Raw genomic sequence first — 15,287 nt, 5'->3', positions numbered from 1 at the left:
TGTGCATTAAGGGGAGAAGGGTGAGCGTTTCATTTCAGGTAGAGAGAAGGGAGCGCAGAGAGGGACAGAGAGGCAGTCCTGGGTAGAGGAAGTGAGCTCAAGCTAAGGACGAGGAAACGCGGAGAACGAAACAGGTTGCACTCATTAAGCATCTGATGCACGCCTCCCGGGAGGGCTCCATGAACTAGTTGCCATCATTGTTCCCGTTTACAGACCTGGCCCAGACAGACCTGGGCTCACCTAACCTTCCCTGGGCCTTGGTTGGCTGCCCTGGAGGATGGGGGCCGTGACAGCAGCCTCGCGGGATCGTCATATGCTCGGGGATGATGCATGCTTGCATGCCCAGCATAGCACCCGGACCTCACACTAAGGAGGTGCTCAGAGCACCTAGGGACTGTTCTATGGGTTGGTGTGGGGAGAGGCGGAAGGCGGGGCTGGGGAGCAAGTCCTGAGAACTGTCACCCTTCGGCTGCCCCGCCGGAGGCGCAGACAGAGCCAGTCTCATTGGCCGCCCTCACTTCTCACCTCCATCTCCAGCAGCGCCCCCCCCCCACACCGCAGTGTCTCCCGTCTTAGGGTCGAATCCATGCACTTGTGGCCCGGTGCCAGAACTCGAGCCCCATCACCTACACCACTCCTGCACGCACTCACTCATCCAACATCCTTGTCGGGCACCTACTGTGTGTTTGATCTAGTGAGTCCCGCTCCGGGAGCCAGCAGCGAGCAATTTCTCCCCTGGAGCGAAAGTATCTCCTTGAAACCTCCCCGTAGCCCGTGAAGGCGTGGGGGTGTGGGAACGAGGCCCAGAATGGGGGCGTGGGCAGCCCGGTGTGCAGGGAGCTCCTACACCTTGCCCTCTGTTCCCAGCGCCACCTCCCATCAGCTGTGCGACTCTGGGCCAGTTGCTTAGCCACTCGGTTCTGGCAAATGAACCCTACAGTAATCCTTAATTCCACCTCCTTCTCCCGGTGCCCTAAGGACCAATGAGGGAATGGAGGTGAATAGGCTTTGCCCAGATGCTGCTGCCTCCCCCACCTTCCTCGTGACCCCCGGCCATTCTGACTCCAGTGGGGAGTGATTTCCCCAGGGGGAGAACTGTGACTCCTGCAAACGGAAGAGACAGGGGAAAGCTGTCTGGCTATTTCGGGTTGTTTGTCGTCTTTAAATCTTGCTCCAAGCTGATGCTTCGCTTTTGCCATTTTAAGAATTACTTTTTTTTTTCTTTTTGAGGCTAATTAAGTAGAGAGGTATGTGCTGGTCTCTGTTGATAATCCGAAACATCTTGGGGTGACCCCGTTACCTCTGGGAGGTCATTGGGAGACAGTACATGCATATGCCCGGTGTGTTCTCCTCGCCTGGCCTTTGCTCACACTGTTCCCTTTGCCCCGAGTGCCCTTTCCTCTTCTCCACCTGCCAGATTCCTACCTATGTCCCATGCCTGAGTCTGCTGCCTGCCCTCCCACCAAGGCAGGAGCAACTTTTCCCTCCCCTTAGAGGCAGGGCCCGTCCTTTGCTTTGGATGGTGGCCCCTGGTGCCCGTCCCCATCCCCAGGGCAGAATAATTCCCCCTCTCCGCTGCCTCTGGGACCTCTATTCTAGCACTGGCCCTTGGGGTTACGAGATTCTGTTTATTTGTCTGTCTCTCTCATGGGCTCAGAGCTCCTCTGAGGGCAGGGGTGAGGACATGGTCATCTTGTGTCCCCAGAGCAGGCATGGGGCCTGGCATGGGGGAAATGCTCACGAAGCCTGTAAAAAGGATTTGAGTTGTCATCCTCGCCCCATTAGATACCATGATCCTGGAGGGCAGGGACCCAAAGGTGTACTGAACCAAATAAAGGTAATTACAAGGCAACTGCCAGAAACTTGGGGACACATGGACAGCCAGCAGGGGCAAGGGCAGCCGGAAGGCCTGTTCCAGACCAAGGGTCAGGGCGATGTGAGTAGTAGTGCAGTGTAAGATGATACACAGTAGGTAGGTAGGTAGGTAGGTAGGTGGATCAGTTTCTCACATTCTCTTTTGAACCAGTTTTACCATTCTACTCCTTCCCTCATTAATAAGTTAAATAAATCTTTGATGTGTGGCTCACTACAGTTTTGCTAGAGAATCATGATTTTAGCAGTTTGAAAATTGTACTTTGACCTCATCACCTCCATCCACCAAGGAATTAAGCATCTGACCAGCCAGAAGGTAAGAGAGGGTATAACGAGGATTTCAATTCGGCCTCCCTCCCCGAGAGAGGGCTGATGCCCTCCGCCTGGCCTCAGCTCTGGGTAGAAACTCTAGGTAGTATAAGAAGAATCTGAGAATGTAAGAGCTTGTGCTCGGGACCACAGGGTACAGTAGCACAGGTGGTGCACTGCACAACTTTAGGATTCTCCAGTCACACAGACTGCGATGTGGATAGCGCTCCCGGGCGCTGTGCAGCATGGTGGCCCTGCTGGTACTCTGCTTCCCAGGGCTCAGGAGGAAGACCGTGGAACCTCTGGGGGGAAAGCAGGGTGACTCTGGTAATATGGGAGTGGGGTAGGACAGGGCAGATGAGCCTGGCTAAGAAGGCGAAGGAAAATGTGACCAAGTCCATGGGTGGAAACTAGCTTATGAGCAAATTGAGTTCAGTGATAAAAAAAAGTAGTCACATTTATGTGCACCTAAACCTGCTACTGACTCTCACCCCCCCCCCCCCAACGCGCGCGTGCATGCGCCATACCTCCCCTCCCCCACAGGCCCGAGCCTTGCTCGGGACTCATCACCAAGTCCCCCATGGCACCCCCTGAGTCACCCCAGGCCACTGCTCCCTGCTCCCACCAGAAGCCACGTGGTCCCCTGACACTTGACCAAGCCAAGCCAAACAGCAACTCAAAAGGAAGTGGAGCGGAGAAACAAAAGAGCATACCCAGCGTGGAATTCAGGGCAACTATGTCTTTCATGCTGGCTTCTGTTAAAAGGAAAGGAACAAACAAATAAACAAAGACCAAAAGTAAATAAAGAAAACGAAATGAAAAATGCAACTAAAAATAGAAGAGACCATCAGAGCCAGCCTGTCTGAGATTGACCCTGGGCGCCGACCCCCGCCTCCCCTGCGGCCCGACCTCGGTCCTGGCTCGGGGGTCGCTAGGAGGCCCACCCTGAGAGCATCCAGCCCCAGCAGGCAGCCTGCGTCACCCTGGCCACACCGTCCCGCGGCCCCGTCCCCAGTACTGACCCAGGATCACCAGGCCCTCGGGGTCCACCTCATACTCGGCCCTGTAGGGGGCGGGGGCCGAGCTGTTGGCCGTGGACAGCAGCTCCTCCACCAGCAGCTCCCGCACCACCTCAGGGCTCAGCATCGGCCGGCGGTGCTCAGGGATTTGCAGGATGAACCAGAAGAAGCAGGTGAGAGGTCCCTCCCTAAGGCAGGCAGAAGTGAGAGGGGTAGGAAGGGACCAGAAATCTGGCCCTGCCCAGCCCCCTTCTCCTGTGCGGGAGACCAGCGAGCCTGGCTCACACCCACTGCACGCTTCCTACCCCCCCGCACTGTTGTCCACCTTCATGGTAAACTCCTAACAACCACCAAGGTGCTCTCTACCTCCCCGTGTCACAGGGAGGGACTGAAGCACAAGAGGGTAGGGTGCGTGCCACCAACCAGAGGCAGGTACGCATGGCACAGCTGGGCCGCCCCCCACTCCCGCTCCAACCACAGCCTCGCGGAATATGCGCCAGTCCCAAGCACGCCACAGCCGTTGTCTAGCGTGGATCCCTACCACGTCACTGTGCCCATTCTACAGATGAGGAAACCAAGCTCAGCAAAGGGAGGTCGCGCACAGGCAGCCGAGTTTCCTTTCTGTGCCTCGGTTTCCCCATTTTTAAAAACAAGGGCATTGCATCAGAAGCCTACAGCATCCCCTCCTGTTGTTTGAGTCTAAGGTTCTAGCGAGGGCTGGTTGGGGGGCCAGGGCGACTCACCCAAAGGAGTAGACTGAGCTGGAGTTGTAGTAAGTACCCAGGCGGGTGCTGGCGATGAGCTCCTTGAGCTAAAAGGAGGGGAAACAAGAGCCCCCTGGTGACCCTCTGCAGAAACCCCCTTCCTGCCTCAGAGTGCCCTTTGCCCTTCCAGGCAGCCCTGCTTGACAGGAACCTGCGGGGTAGAGCGGCTTGCCCCTGGTCACCCGGCGGGCAGTGGCCACGCAGGGAAACGAACCTCACCGCCATTCTTTTCCCCTCCCCCTATACCTGGGCACTGCTCCCCAGCACTGCCCTTCCACCAGCTCTGGCCTACACCAGACCCCCCACGGCTTCTCTCCCTCTTGTCAAAAGTCACCCGTCAACTCTCGAAAGCCCCACTTGGCTCCGGAGTCCGCTCCTCACCCCCCAGCCGCCAGCCACGGGAGCTCAGCTGGTCGGTGTGTGCGCGTGTTCAAGTCCAGTGCTGATGACCGGACAGGGCGGCAGGGCTGTTGGCTTGCAAAGTACTCTGAACAGCATAGAAATAATGTGCGCAGCATCTCACCCACCCTACGACCCTCTGGACAGGCACTGTCCTTATCCGCTTTACAGAGGAGGGAAGAGAGCCTGGGGTGGGTCCCCCGGAAGCTAGTCCTGAGAAAAGGATGTGGGGAGAGGGGTTTACTTGGAGGTGATTCTGGAGAACCCCAGTGGGGGGTGAGGAAGACAGACAGGAAGCGGGAGAGCCATCGCGGCTGTGAAGGAGCGGAACAGAGCTGTGGGCAGCTGAGGCAGAGTCTGACACAGAGCTCTGGGAGACGGTGGGGGCAGCCTCAGAACTGTCCCCTCACCAAGGCCAAGGGAGCTGGGGTATTTATCCACCCAAGGGTTGTTCCTAGGAATAACTACTCATCGGCACTTCCGTCCTGTCCTACTGGGCAGGGTGCAGTCCCACAGCCAGAGGGTGGAAGGTGCTGGCCGCCAGAGACCATCCCCCCACCACCACCCCGGAAATCATTGCCCTGGGCAGGAGGGCATGGGGGTGGGTCCTGACAGCGTCCTTGCACTGCCCGTCTTCCCCCCACTTAGGCTGCTAGCAAGTGGCACAATCACGATTTAATCCCAGTGCTTTTGACCCCAGAGCCCCCTACCTTTCCCAGCACCCTATGCCATGTCCCCTTCCATCGTGCCTGGAATGGGACTCTACTGCCAGGGGCTGCTGTGAAGGGACTGGCCTGATCAGGGCCCTCCCCAGCCCTCCCCAGCCCTCCCCACCCCTCCCACCTCTGCAGTCCTTCCCTACCATCTTTTGGGCTTTGACAGTTTCGCTGCGGAAGGCACTGGACTCCCGGCGGGCGAGGTCCTGGGAGAAGTGGCGATTGAGCACACGGAGACTGCCGGAGTACACCTGGCTGACCGTCACCTCCGCCTTGTACCCTGCGCAGGACGCAATCGACAAGGTCAACAGACGGGTCCGCCGGGGGAGGCTCCGGTCTCCCCCCACGCCTTCTCCTGCCACCCAGACCCACAGCTCAGCCTCCAGCATCTTGGGCCTCCGAGGCACCACCACCATCATCACCTCTGGCACCCAGTGTATTTTAGTGACAGGGAGGAAAGAGGCCCATAGATGGATCGTGTCCTGAGGGCTCCCAGTCAGAAGCGGACGCAATCACCAGTCCAGGATATAGATGACGTGAAAGCCAGGAAACCCACACGGCCTAGAAGGTCAAGGGTGTGGGTTAGCACCTCTATGCATCCTTCCTTTCCCCAGGATGTCCCGACCACACCTACCATGTGGGGTACACTAGTAACCCAAGTCAGCTGCAGAGCTGCCCGTGGTGGGTAAGACAGGCATGACAGCCCACAGGCCCATCTGGGAGGAGTGCCTTCAAGGGGAGCCCAAGGTACACCTGAGGGAACATGACCAAGAAATGGGGCCTGGGCCAGGGTGACCATCCAGCTGAGTAGGGAGGATTGGAGCATCCATTGGGAAGAGGGGAGAGAGAGAAGTACCTTCGGGGCAGAGGGAATAGCATATGCAAAGGCCCTGTGGCAGAGGGATAATGGTGAGGACTGGGCTGAAAACTCTTTAGCTGGAGCAGTCAGATAAGGGGAGGGACGACGAGAGGCTGGGACCTCAGCGGGGCAGGATTTGGGTCTTTACCTGATGCACAAAGGAAACCACAAAAGGTTTAAGATCAGGGGTGAAGTCACCCGATTTCCACTTTGTAAAGACCTATTTTGGTTGATGTGAAGAGACTAGATTCATAGCCCTGGGCGTATACCCGTCTTCACTCATATATGCATTCATTCAACAAATGTGACTTGAGAACCTACTACGTTAGGGACTGGTCTAAAGCACTCAGGAATACATCAGTATAACAATGAATAAAACAATAAAGAAAAAAAACCTTGCCCTTAAGAGCTTGTAGTTTAGCGAGAAGGTCAGACAATAAACAACAAGCATGGTATACAACACATTCGAGGTGTAAGTGCTGTGGGAGTCAGGGAGGAGGGTGGGCTGCCCCATACAGGCCAGGGAAGAAGGTGATGATGTCAGTCACGTGGATGTTACTCTGTGGAAAGAGCGGTCCAGGCAGAGGGACCAGCAAGTGCAAAGGCCCTGAGGCAGGAGCTCATCTGGTGGATTTCAGAAACAGCAAAGAGTGAAGGAGAGGAGAGCAGGAAGCAATGAGAGAGGGGAGAGGACAACCACACAGAGTCTAGCCGACCACGGGGGGCTTTGGTTTTACTGTGGGTGAGGTGGGAGCCGTGGGAGGTTTAAGCAGAGAGGTTAGGGGCTCTGATCTGCTTTCTAACATGATCCCTCTGCTACTGTGTGGAGAACAGGCTCTAAGGAAGCAAGGGCAGAAGCCGGGAGACCCGCGGGAGGCTCCTGCAGTCATCCAGTGACGCATCCGGTAGCCAGGTGAGGGGTTCCGGTGCCTGGACCAGGCTGTGCCGTGGAGGTGGTGAGAAGTGAGCGATCAGAGGTAGGGTATAGTTTGCAGTTAGAGGTGACCAGGTTTGCTGGCAAACTGGGGCTGGGGTGTAAAAGAGAGGAGTAAGGGGGAGCACCTGGAAGGATGGAATGGCCACTGCCTGGGACGGGGGCGGGGGGCGGGTCTGGAGGAAATGAGGCAGAGCTGCATGCTGGACCAGTGGGGTCTGAGGTGCTCGTAGACTTCCTGGCGGAGGGCAAGCCCCAGTAACTCAGTGGAGCTCAGGGAGGAACCCAGGCTGGACAGGCACATTTGGGAGTCATCAGGGTATAAAGGACATTCAAAGCCAGGGGCACTGGATGAGACTCTGAAAGAAAGTGGGCGAAGCAGGGAGAAGGAGAGCCCCTCCACCAGCAAAGGACAGGGAGGAGAGGCAGAAGGTTGGAGCTGGGGGCAGAGAAATGCGGGGCCCCCTGGAAGCCAAGGGAGGAGAGGGTTTCGAGGAGGAGGGAGTGCGGTGCCAGGTCAAGTGTTGCCGAGGGGTGGGATGCAATGACTGGGGACTGGCCATCAGATCTAGCAAGCTGACAACTGGCAACCTTGGTAAGTGTCCTTGGAGAGGGGGGTGCAGGGGAGCCAGATGGGAAAGGTGCATGAGGGACTGGGGGTGCAGAATTGGAGACGGGGCGGGAGGGCAGATCCCATGGGTGCATCTGGAAAGGCGTGTGGCCAGCATCCATGGGGCTTCTCTTCTGAGAGGTTCCATTTGTCTGTCACCACAAGTGGAATGTACCCCGGGGCCCCGGGCCTACCCGCATGGTAGGGGGAAGCCAGCCACCACCCCCACCTCTCCTCTCCTGGGCCCTTTTCTGAGTCAGACTGCCAGTCATTGGCTCCTCACTTTGGGCTTCTCCTGCGCCCATGGACTAGGCCCCTTATCTCTCTCCCCTTCCAGATGCATCTCTTTGCCCAGTGCCCAGTACCCAGAGCACAGCCTGAGCCTGGGCAGGAGGAATCCTCCAAACAGCTCCTAAAGTGCCGCCTTTACCCTAAATCCCTTTGGGGGTTCAGGAGTTGGCTTCCCCCCAGCCGAGGCTTTGCAGCTCTCACCCCCCGGGTCCTCAGCCCCATGGAGCACCCACTCCCTGAGGGGTGATTCACTCCTGGAGCTTAATCAGGAGAAATAAGACTCCACAAAGAAAGACAATTGGCAGTCGAGTTCCTGGCCCTCCAGCCTGACACCGTGGTTTACCCTGAAGACTAATTATGTGGCCTCCTAAGGAGGCCATGGTGGCCCCGTGCTATTTGGGGTGCTGGCTTGGTGCCGGTGGTGAAATGGGCACAGCTTCCACCCCTTGTACCCACATCGCTCTTGAGGCTCCAAGCAAATCCGCAGTCCCCTCTGAGTCAAGGCAGGCCTGGGCTTCCTAACGGCATCGGCCCAGGCGCTGATTCCAGACATCCCCTACCCCGACAGCCTCTGCAGCTGGGCCTAGGATCAACCTGATGATGCTCTGTAGTGGGTCCCCATTCCTTTCAGGGGGCCTGAAATGCCACCACGAGATTTAGCCAGTACAAATATTTACGGAAAGGCTCTGATCCCCTGGGCAAGGTGCATTGTCTCCACTATGGGTCCCCAGGCCCGCGCCTTCCTCTGTCCTAGCCCATGCCATGCTTTCTGGTGAGGGCAGGGGCTCTCTCCAGAGCCTGGCCCAGAGCCTGGCGCGCAGAGGGTGCCTAGTACTGAATGCATGAATAAATGCATGAGGGAATGAGTCTTCCACAACGTAGGGGAGTGTTTTCATGGGCACCAGCGGTTTATCCGTTCCTTCCTATTGCCAAGAGTTGAAGGAAGGAGGTATACTCTCCATCAGTTTCAGAGGAGGACATAGCAGGTGCTCAAGAGTGTTTATTGAATGAATGAATGAATCCATGCCTGCATCAGTGAAAGAATGGAAGGATAGACAAATGGACCCAGAACATGGGCCAGGTGCTCCTGGGACTCCAGGGGGCTAGTTGAGGGCTGTGATACCAGAGGGGGAGGCCAGACTTCAGGACAAGGGAGGGGCCCCGACCTGCCTGCTCCGGACACCGTTTCACTGTGAGTTGGATTGCAAGTGTGCCCGAGCTGGGATATGAAAGCCAGCTCTGCGCAAGGACACCCCCCCGGGTACTTGAGTCCTGTCTCTCCCTCCCCCTTTTCCCCACTCATGCTGGGGCCCTGGAGACCCAGAGGTGACAGAGCTGTGGTCCCCACCCTAGAAAAGTTCTCAGGTTGGGCTCAAGTGAGCAGAGGTGCTAACTGGTGCCAGGCACTACAGGCACCACTGGGCCTCCTCCCACGGAGCCACCTGGCTCCGAGCCCAGGGGCAACCCAGGAGGGCTTCAGGCAAGGGGAGGCAATGTTTGCAATCCTCCTTCTTGTTGGTTCACAAGAGCTGGGTGCTGTGAGAACATTCCTTCCCCAGCTGGTGGGAGCTGGGGGCACTCGGCGCCAGCAAGGAACTTGCACTTCGCCTGAGCCCCAGGACCTGGAATGTAGGGTGCCATAGCTTTCCCATCTCACGGGACAGCAGGAGGACTCAGAGAAGAAGTGCCTTGCCCAGGTTCACGCAGTGTGCTGCGAGGCGTTGCTGAGCCTGGAATTCTGGCCTGTCTTGCTACGCCCCCAAAGCCATCCCAAGTCCTCGCCAGGTGCCTCGGCCAGAAGGGCCCACCGCTTACCTAGGAAATACCAGAGCAGGACCCCCACCAAGGCCAGCACGATGAGGGCCAGCCACAGTGGCGTCAGGCGGAGGTAGTCCTGGACTTTTCTCTTGGAGTCCTCGGGGGCCTTGAATATCCCCTCCGGCTCTGCCTCCTCACCGTCACCTCCATCGCCCTGTCCCCCAGCTGCCTGGGGGGCCTCGGCCACGGGCATCCTGGTGGAGAAACAGACCAAGGTTGGAAATGGCCCGACATCTGCAAGGGAGCTTTGGCCAAAGATCAGAGGTGCACAGAAGTAAGACCACCTCCCTGCGTCTTGGGCAGGAAGAGCCTAACTCCAGCAAGCGGTGAGTGAGAGTGGGCTCCGAGGCAGCTCGTAGATAGGAAAGCAAACCTCGGAGCAGCTGGTTCCAGAGGTCAAGCAGCAGAGCCGGACCCTATCTGGCTCCAGAACCCCCACCTCTGCAGCTACACCAGCCCCCCGTGGTCAGAGGCAGGTGGAGGCTTCCGGGCCTGAGCCCCCCAGAGATTATAGCCGCCACTGGAGTACCTAGAGTACCAATGTCTGTAAACCAGCTCCTCCTGCCTCTGGAGGATTAAGAGGCTAAGCCACTGGCCCGGGGTCACACGGCGGGAAAGCAGGGGGTCAAGCCCAGGGGTCTGCCTCCCTGCTCCTCCCAGCTATTAAAGAACAATCAGGATTTAATAACAACTGAGTGATGCCCCTCTCAGTGCCCTGAGTCTGCAGCTGTATCTTCAGACCCACCCCCCACCCCCACCCCCGCGCAAGGAAATTTCTGAATGTTACTCAGCTTCTCAGGCAGGTTTTCCCGCCCTACAGAGAAGGCCCTCCAGCCACCCACCCACCGGCAGAGCGAGGATTCTAGACCACCGAGAAGTTTCCTCTTACTGCATCCGTACATGCCATGGTGGCTTTAACATACATCCCCAGATGCGTATGTGTGTCGGGGTGGGTGGGGTTTCCTCTGGGCAGTGTCTTGGGTTTTCACACAGTGGGTTTGCTGAACATGGGGCTCCTCAGTGAAGCTCAAAGTCCTCCCACCTGGATTCGAGGGGCCTCCTGGCTCTCCTCCCTGCTTCCCTGCTCCCTGTCACTCCTCCTAGCATTGTTCTCAGTTAAGGGTCTCTGGCACTGAGCCACTGTGACCCTCGGTGTCCCCATCCAGTGCAAGGGAGGAGGGACTGCTTGCAACTCTCAGCTGTGCTGAGACCCCTTCCACCCCCTAACCAGAGGACATCAGTACACATGGGCCAGGCCCTGCTGGCTTTCATGGGGTCACATATCCTGTAATGGTGGGGACAGCCCCACCCGCTGCCCAGTGTCCACAGCATCCCTGGTGAGAAATGGGCTATGCTGATAAGCTGAGCAGGGCTAGATCAGGGAGCACCCAGGTGACAGGCCGGCTCCTTGCCCTCTCTCAGCCCAAGTCCACCCCTTCTGCCAGAGTTGGCCACACCGCTGGTTTGCTCTTGAGTCTGGATCACTAAGGAGCTATTTCAGGATGGATGACTCACAGAGCCTTGGGGACTTGGGGGCCCAGAGGTGACAAGAGTGGACATGTGCTTCAACTGTTTTCTACACACTGTCTCATGTACACCTACAGGGACCTTGTGGAAGTAGGTTCCTTTATTATCCCCATTCTACAGATGAGGAAGTTGAGGCACAGAGAGGCTGAGCAGCTTGGCCAAGGTCTCCCAGTTGGTTAGCAGCAGAGCCAGGTGGCAAAGCCAAGCAGTGTGTCTCCAGAGGAGCGCCCTGACCCCCACACTGCACTGCCTCCCACTTCGTCAGGGTACTGGTGGGGAAAATGAGGCTCGGAGAAGGTCAGAGGTCTACCAGAGGAGGCGCCAAGGGGAGCAGTCCAAGGTAGGATGTTCAGTAGGCCTCCCTTCCCTTCTCCTCACCCCTAGACCATGAGGGGACTCGGAGCAGGTGGGTGGCTGGCAGTGGGCAGGGAGTGAGGGCTTGTTGGAGGAGGAGATGAGAGACAGGGAGCCCAGGGAGGAGTCTGCCCCAGGAGTCCAGGTGGGAGGTGATGGGGAGCCCAAGTGAACTGCTCCCCCACCCCACCTTGGGCTGTATTTAATCCTGGGTTTTTACACAGTGGCTTTTCTAAAAATGGGCTCCTCCGAGATGCTCACAGGCCTCCCGGACGGGTGTGAGGGGCGCTTACGAAGGAGATGAATCCATGGAGTGAAGGCCTGCTTTCCCATAGAACCCAGGACAGGCCCTGCTACATGAAGGAAAGAATGAATGGCTAGGGCCCCCGGGTCTCCAGATTCCTGGTGCAGTGCTCTCTCCTACACGTTGCCGCCTCCAGGAAGCGGGACTTGGGAGGCTAGGAGCTGGGGCTTGCATGCTTGGCCGAGCATGGAGACCTGGTTTTGGTTACTGAAACATTCCATTTTAGTCGGGCACCTGCTTGGTGCAGGCTCTGCTCTGGGCATGCGGGGGGCACACTGGGGGATAGGAGACCTCACTCCCTTCCTCTTGGGGCTGATAGCCCAGCAGGAGATGGACAATTGTGACAATTGACAGCTGTGAAGATGACCCCCCACTCTCGTCTTTTACTATTATACTGCCCTCCCCTGACTTGGCCAGCTCCCAGCTGACCTCTCCCTCCCCCACCCCCGTTGGTTCGAGGGTCCAGCCCATCAGAAAGGTCTGTGGCTCTACCTTCCAACTGCCCCCAGAACCCAACCCCTTCCTGGCACCTCTATGGCTCCCACCATCATCCAGGTCGGTATCTGTCACCTTGACTGCTGCTATTGCCAGCTGTCTGGTCACCCTCCCTAGCGACTCCCCACCCGACCACCCGAGTGGACTTTTCACTGTGTGCCCTGCTCATGGGCCTCACACGGCTCTCACCCACCCAGAACAGAGCCCAAAGCCCAGATCCCAGCCCACAAGGGCCTGGGTGACATGGCCCTGGTCTCTCTGTCCTCTCCCACCCCCCGCCGCCGCCGCAGCCACTCCCAGCTCCTTGCCAGACCTTCCAGAGATCAAGTACGTGCCACCTCCGGGCCTTTATGCTTGCTGTTCCCTCAGCCAGAAACGCTTTTCCTTCAGTTTGCCCCATGGCCTGCTCCTTTCCCTCCTTCACGTCTTTGCTCCAATTTCTTCGTAGCGCTTCTCGCGACCTCAATTGCATGACAGGCTTCCGTGTCCTCTGTCTGTCTCCTCTCTGGCTGAATGCTGCTCCCCACTGGGGGCCTGCTCCCGTGCAGAGCTCGGCCTCCATCATTGTTGTCGAGCCGCCAAATGCTGGGATCCCAGCTCCTTCCCCGCAGCTGGAGGGTGGCTGTGGGGCGCGTGGCCTGGCCAACTTTTCCTGCCTTCCTTCTCCCCACTCCCTCTTTCCCCCTCTTGGCAGCCCAGTGACACTGGACGTGTCGGCTATCCCTTCTATCAATAACGAAGGTGGGGGAAACCTGCTACAGATCAAGGGCTCTTAGCTCGCTCTGCACGAAGAGCATCGTGTGGATTGTTTCTTGCACCCTGAAACTTCTTACGCGTCCCCTGGCTTTCCCACGCGCTCTTCCTTCTGCCTGGGCTGCCCTCCTCTGACTTGGCCAGCTCCCAGCTGACCCCTGCACACCTCAGCCCAGCTCCCACCTCTTCCTGGCAGTTCTCCCATAGTGCCCAGCCGCTGCCGCTCCTGAAGCGTCCTGGGCCTCCCCCATCACCACGTGCTTCACCTTGGGGCATTCTCTGCCCCCCTGGTGGTGAGCCCCTGGAAGGAGACACTGGACGTGCCCCAAGTGACACGGGGGGTGGGGTGCTGAAGCTCCTTCTCTGACCCGAGCACCTGGCCCCCTCCCTGGCACCTGCTCTTCCTGTTCTCTGACCACTGGAGTGTCCTCAGTCTGCCCACTGGAAGCTGAGCTCATGGGGGCGGGCCTGGACCTCCTCCTGCCTGCCGGCCCTTTGCTGGGCAATGTCGCCAACCACATTCTCCTTCAGCCTCCAGTAGCCGGCCACGTTTGCTTCCTTATCTCTAGTTAATAGCTGGGGGAAATGAGGCGCTGAGAAATAAAATGGCTTGCCGGGGTCACTCATCTGAGGCAGGGCAGAGCGGGGAGGAACAGAACCAGAAATCTGATCTAGGGCCATGTGAGGCAGCTTCCAGTGAGGCTCCCCGGGCCTAGAGTAGATCCCTGCAACAAGCTGGTTTGCGTGTGCCCAAGCGTGGGGCTGTGTGCGTGGAAATCCCTTCCGCAAACACAAACACACTACAAACGCATACACAGGTGTGCACAGATGGAGACGCACTGAGGTACCCACACATCTGTGTGACCCACAAACTCATGGATGCGTTGCTCACACTTCCCGCGTGTGTGCATGTGCACTGTGTGTGCACACTCACTCACACACACACACGCACTCACACACACACACGCACACGTACGCACGCATGCGTATGCAGAGCCAGCTGCATTCAACTCTGAGCCTGGGAGCTAAGGATCCCCTGTTTAGCCCAGCGTCAGGCTCTGGGCCTGGCTCCCACACCAGGAAGCCCAGGGAGGTCTGAGGGTACGGAGGGGGACACGTCCAATCTTGCAGAGTGAGGGTGGGGTGCTCAGCCTGGCAAACTGCGCCTCTCCTCCGCCCAGTCCCTGCTCCAGAGCCCACCAACCCCACCTGGACCCAGGCCTCCCAGCACCCAAAGCCCGCGGCCCTTCCACCGCCCCCATGCCTGTCCACACACCTGGCCTCACGACACCCTGTCCTGCCTCAAGCCTGGCTCTGTGGACCCCTCGCCTTCTGCTTACCCAGTCACTCTCTGGCCGATGAGGCCCTGCAGACCTGGGCAGATGGCTCCAGCCCCAGGGAGCCAGGCCTGGCTCTCCAAATGGACCCTGTCACTGGGTCATTCTTGGATCCCGGTCCCCTGTTCTGGAGGCCCCCGCTTACCTTTGGGAGTGGCAGGTGGGTGCCGGGCCGGCTCGCAGGCCCCAGAGCCTCTGTTTGTCCAGGCCAAGGTCTCCCTACCCCCACCCAGCCAGCCTGGGCTGGATCAATGGCCCAGAGCCATGGCCAGGGTGTCTGGCCCTTGTCCCCTGTGGCCTGTGGCCCCAGGCTCCATGGGCCTTCTGCCGGGTTCAGGTCGGCACCGTGACTGAGCGCAGGTAAACAGGCCGAGGCAGGAGCCAGGCAGTGCCCGCCCCACCCCACCCCGCCCCATGGGCACCCCGGAGGCTGGCGGGCAGGTGCGGGAGATCGGAGCTCTCCCCTGAGGCCTGTTGCCTGGTGACGTTCCTGCCTGGTTACGGCCCCTGGTCCCCTAGAGCATGAGGTGGGGGGGGAGCTGAGGACCGGGGGGGCTGTGCCGTGGGGCAGGGGTTCATGAGGGTCTCCTTACCGAGACGGGTGAGGCCCGAGGGGCCGGTGGCCAGAGAGAGAACAGGAGGCCCACGTGGTCCAGGGACAGAAAAGGAGAAAGTGCGGTGGGGGTGGGGTTCAGTGCTATTTTCTGCTCCGCTGGAAATTATTTGAATTACGATGTGATTCTCTAGAGCTGTGCTCCCCATTTTGGTGGCCACTGGCCACATGTGGCTTTTGGGCCCCTGGGATGCCGCCAGTCTGACCCGAGATGTGCTTCCTGGGTAAGATAGACACCAGGTCTCAAAGACTTAGCGCAAACAAAGAATGTAAGCTAGCTCAACAAGAATTTTTCATGTTGCTGACATGTCGA

General features: G+C 58.4%; 1 protein-coding gene across 1 annotated transcript in view; it reads right to left on the bottom strand.

The window, feature by feature from the left end:
* The window catches only part of TMPRSS6 (transmembrane serine protease 6), a 35,255-nt gene extending 20,650 nt beyond the window's left edge, over positions 1 to 14,605 (bottom strand). Inside the window, exons 1-6 of the mRNA XM_021687630.2 lie at positions 14,507 to 14,605; positions 9,589 to 9,785; positions 5,226 to 5,359; positions 3,944 to 4,011; positions 3,204 to 3,388; positions 2,895 to 2,936 (exon numbers count right to left, since the gene is read on the bottom strand). Of these exons, the coding sequence (XP_021543305.1) occupies positions 2,895 to 2,936; positions 3,204 to 3,388; positions 3,944 to 4,011; positions 5,226 to 5,359; positions 9,589 to 9,784 (625 nt within the window). The 5' untranslated portion in view covers position 9,785; positions 14,507 to 14,605. The remainder of the gene's footprint in view (positions 1 to 2,894; positions 2,937 to 3,203; positions 3,389 to 3,943; positions 4,012 to 5,225; positions 5,360 to 9,588; positions 9,786 to 14,506) is intronic.
* Positions 14,606 to 15,287: the final 682 nt, after the last annotated feature.

The sequence above is a fragment of the Neomonachus schauinslandi genome, chromosome 5 (assembly GCF_002201575.2).
Source record: "Neomonachus schauinslandi chromosome 5, ASM220157v2, whole genome shotgun sequence".
NCBI classification, from domain to species: Eukaryota; Metazoa; Chordata; class Mammalia; order Carnivora; family Phocidae; genus Neomonachus; species Neomonachus schauinslandi.
This window is presented reverse-complemented; position numbering and strand designations above follow the sequence as displayed.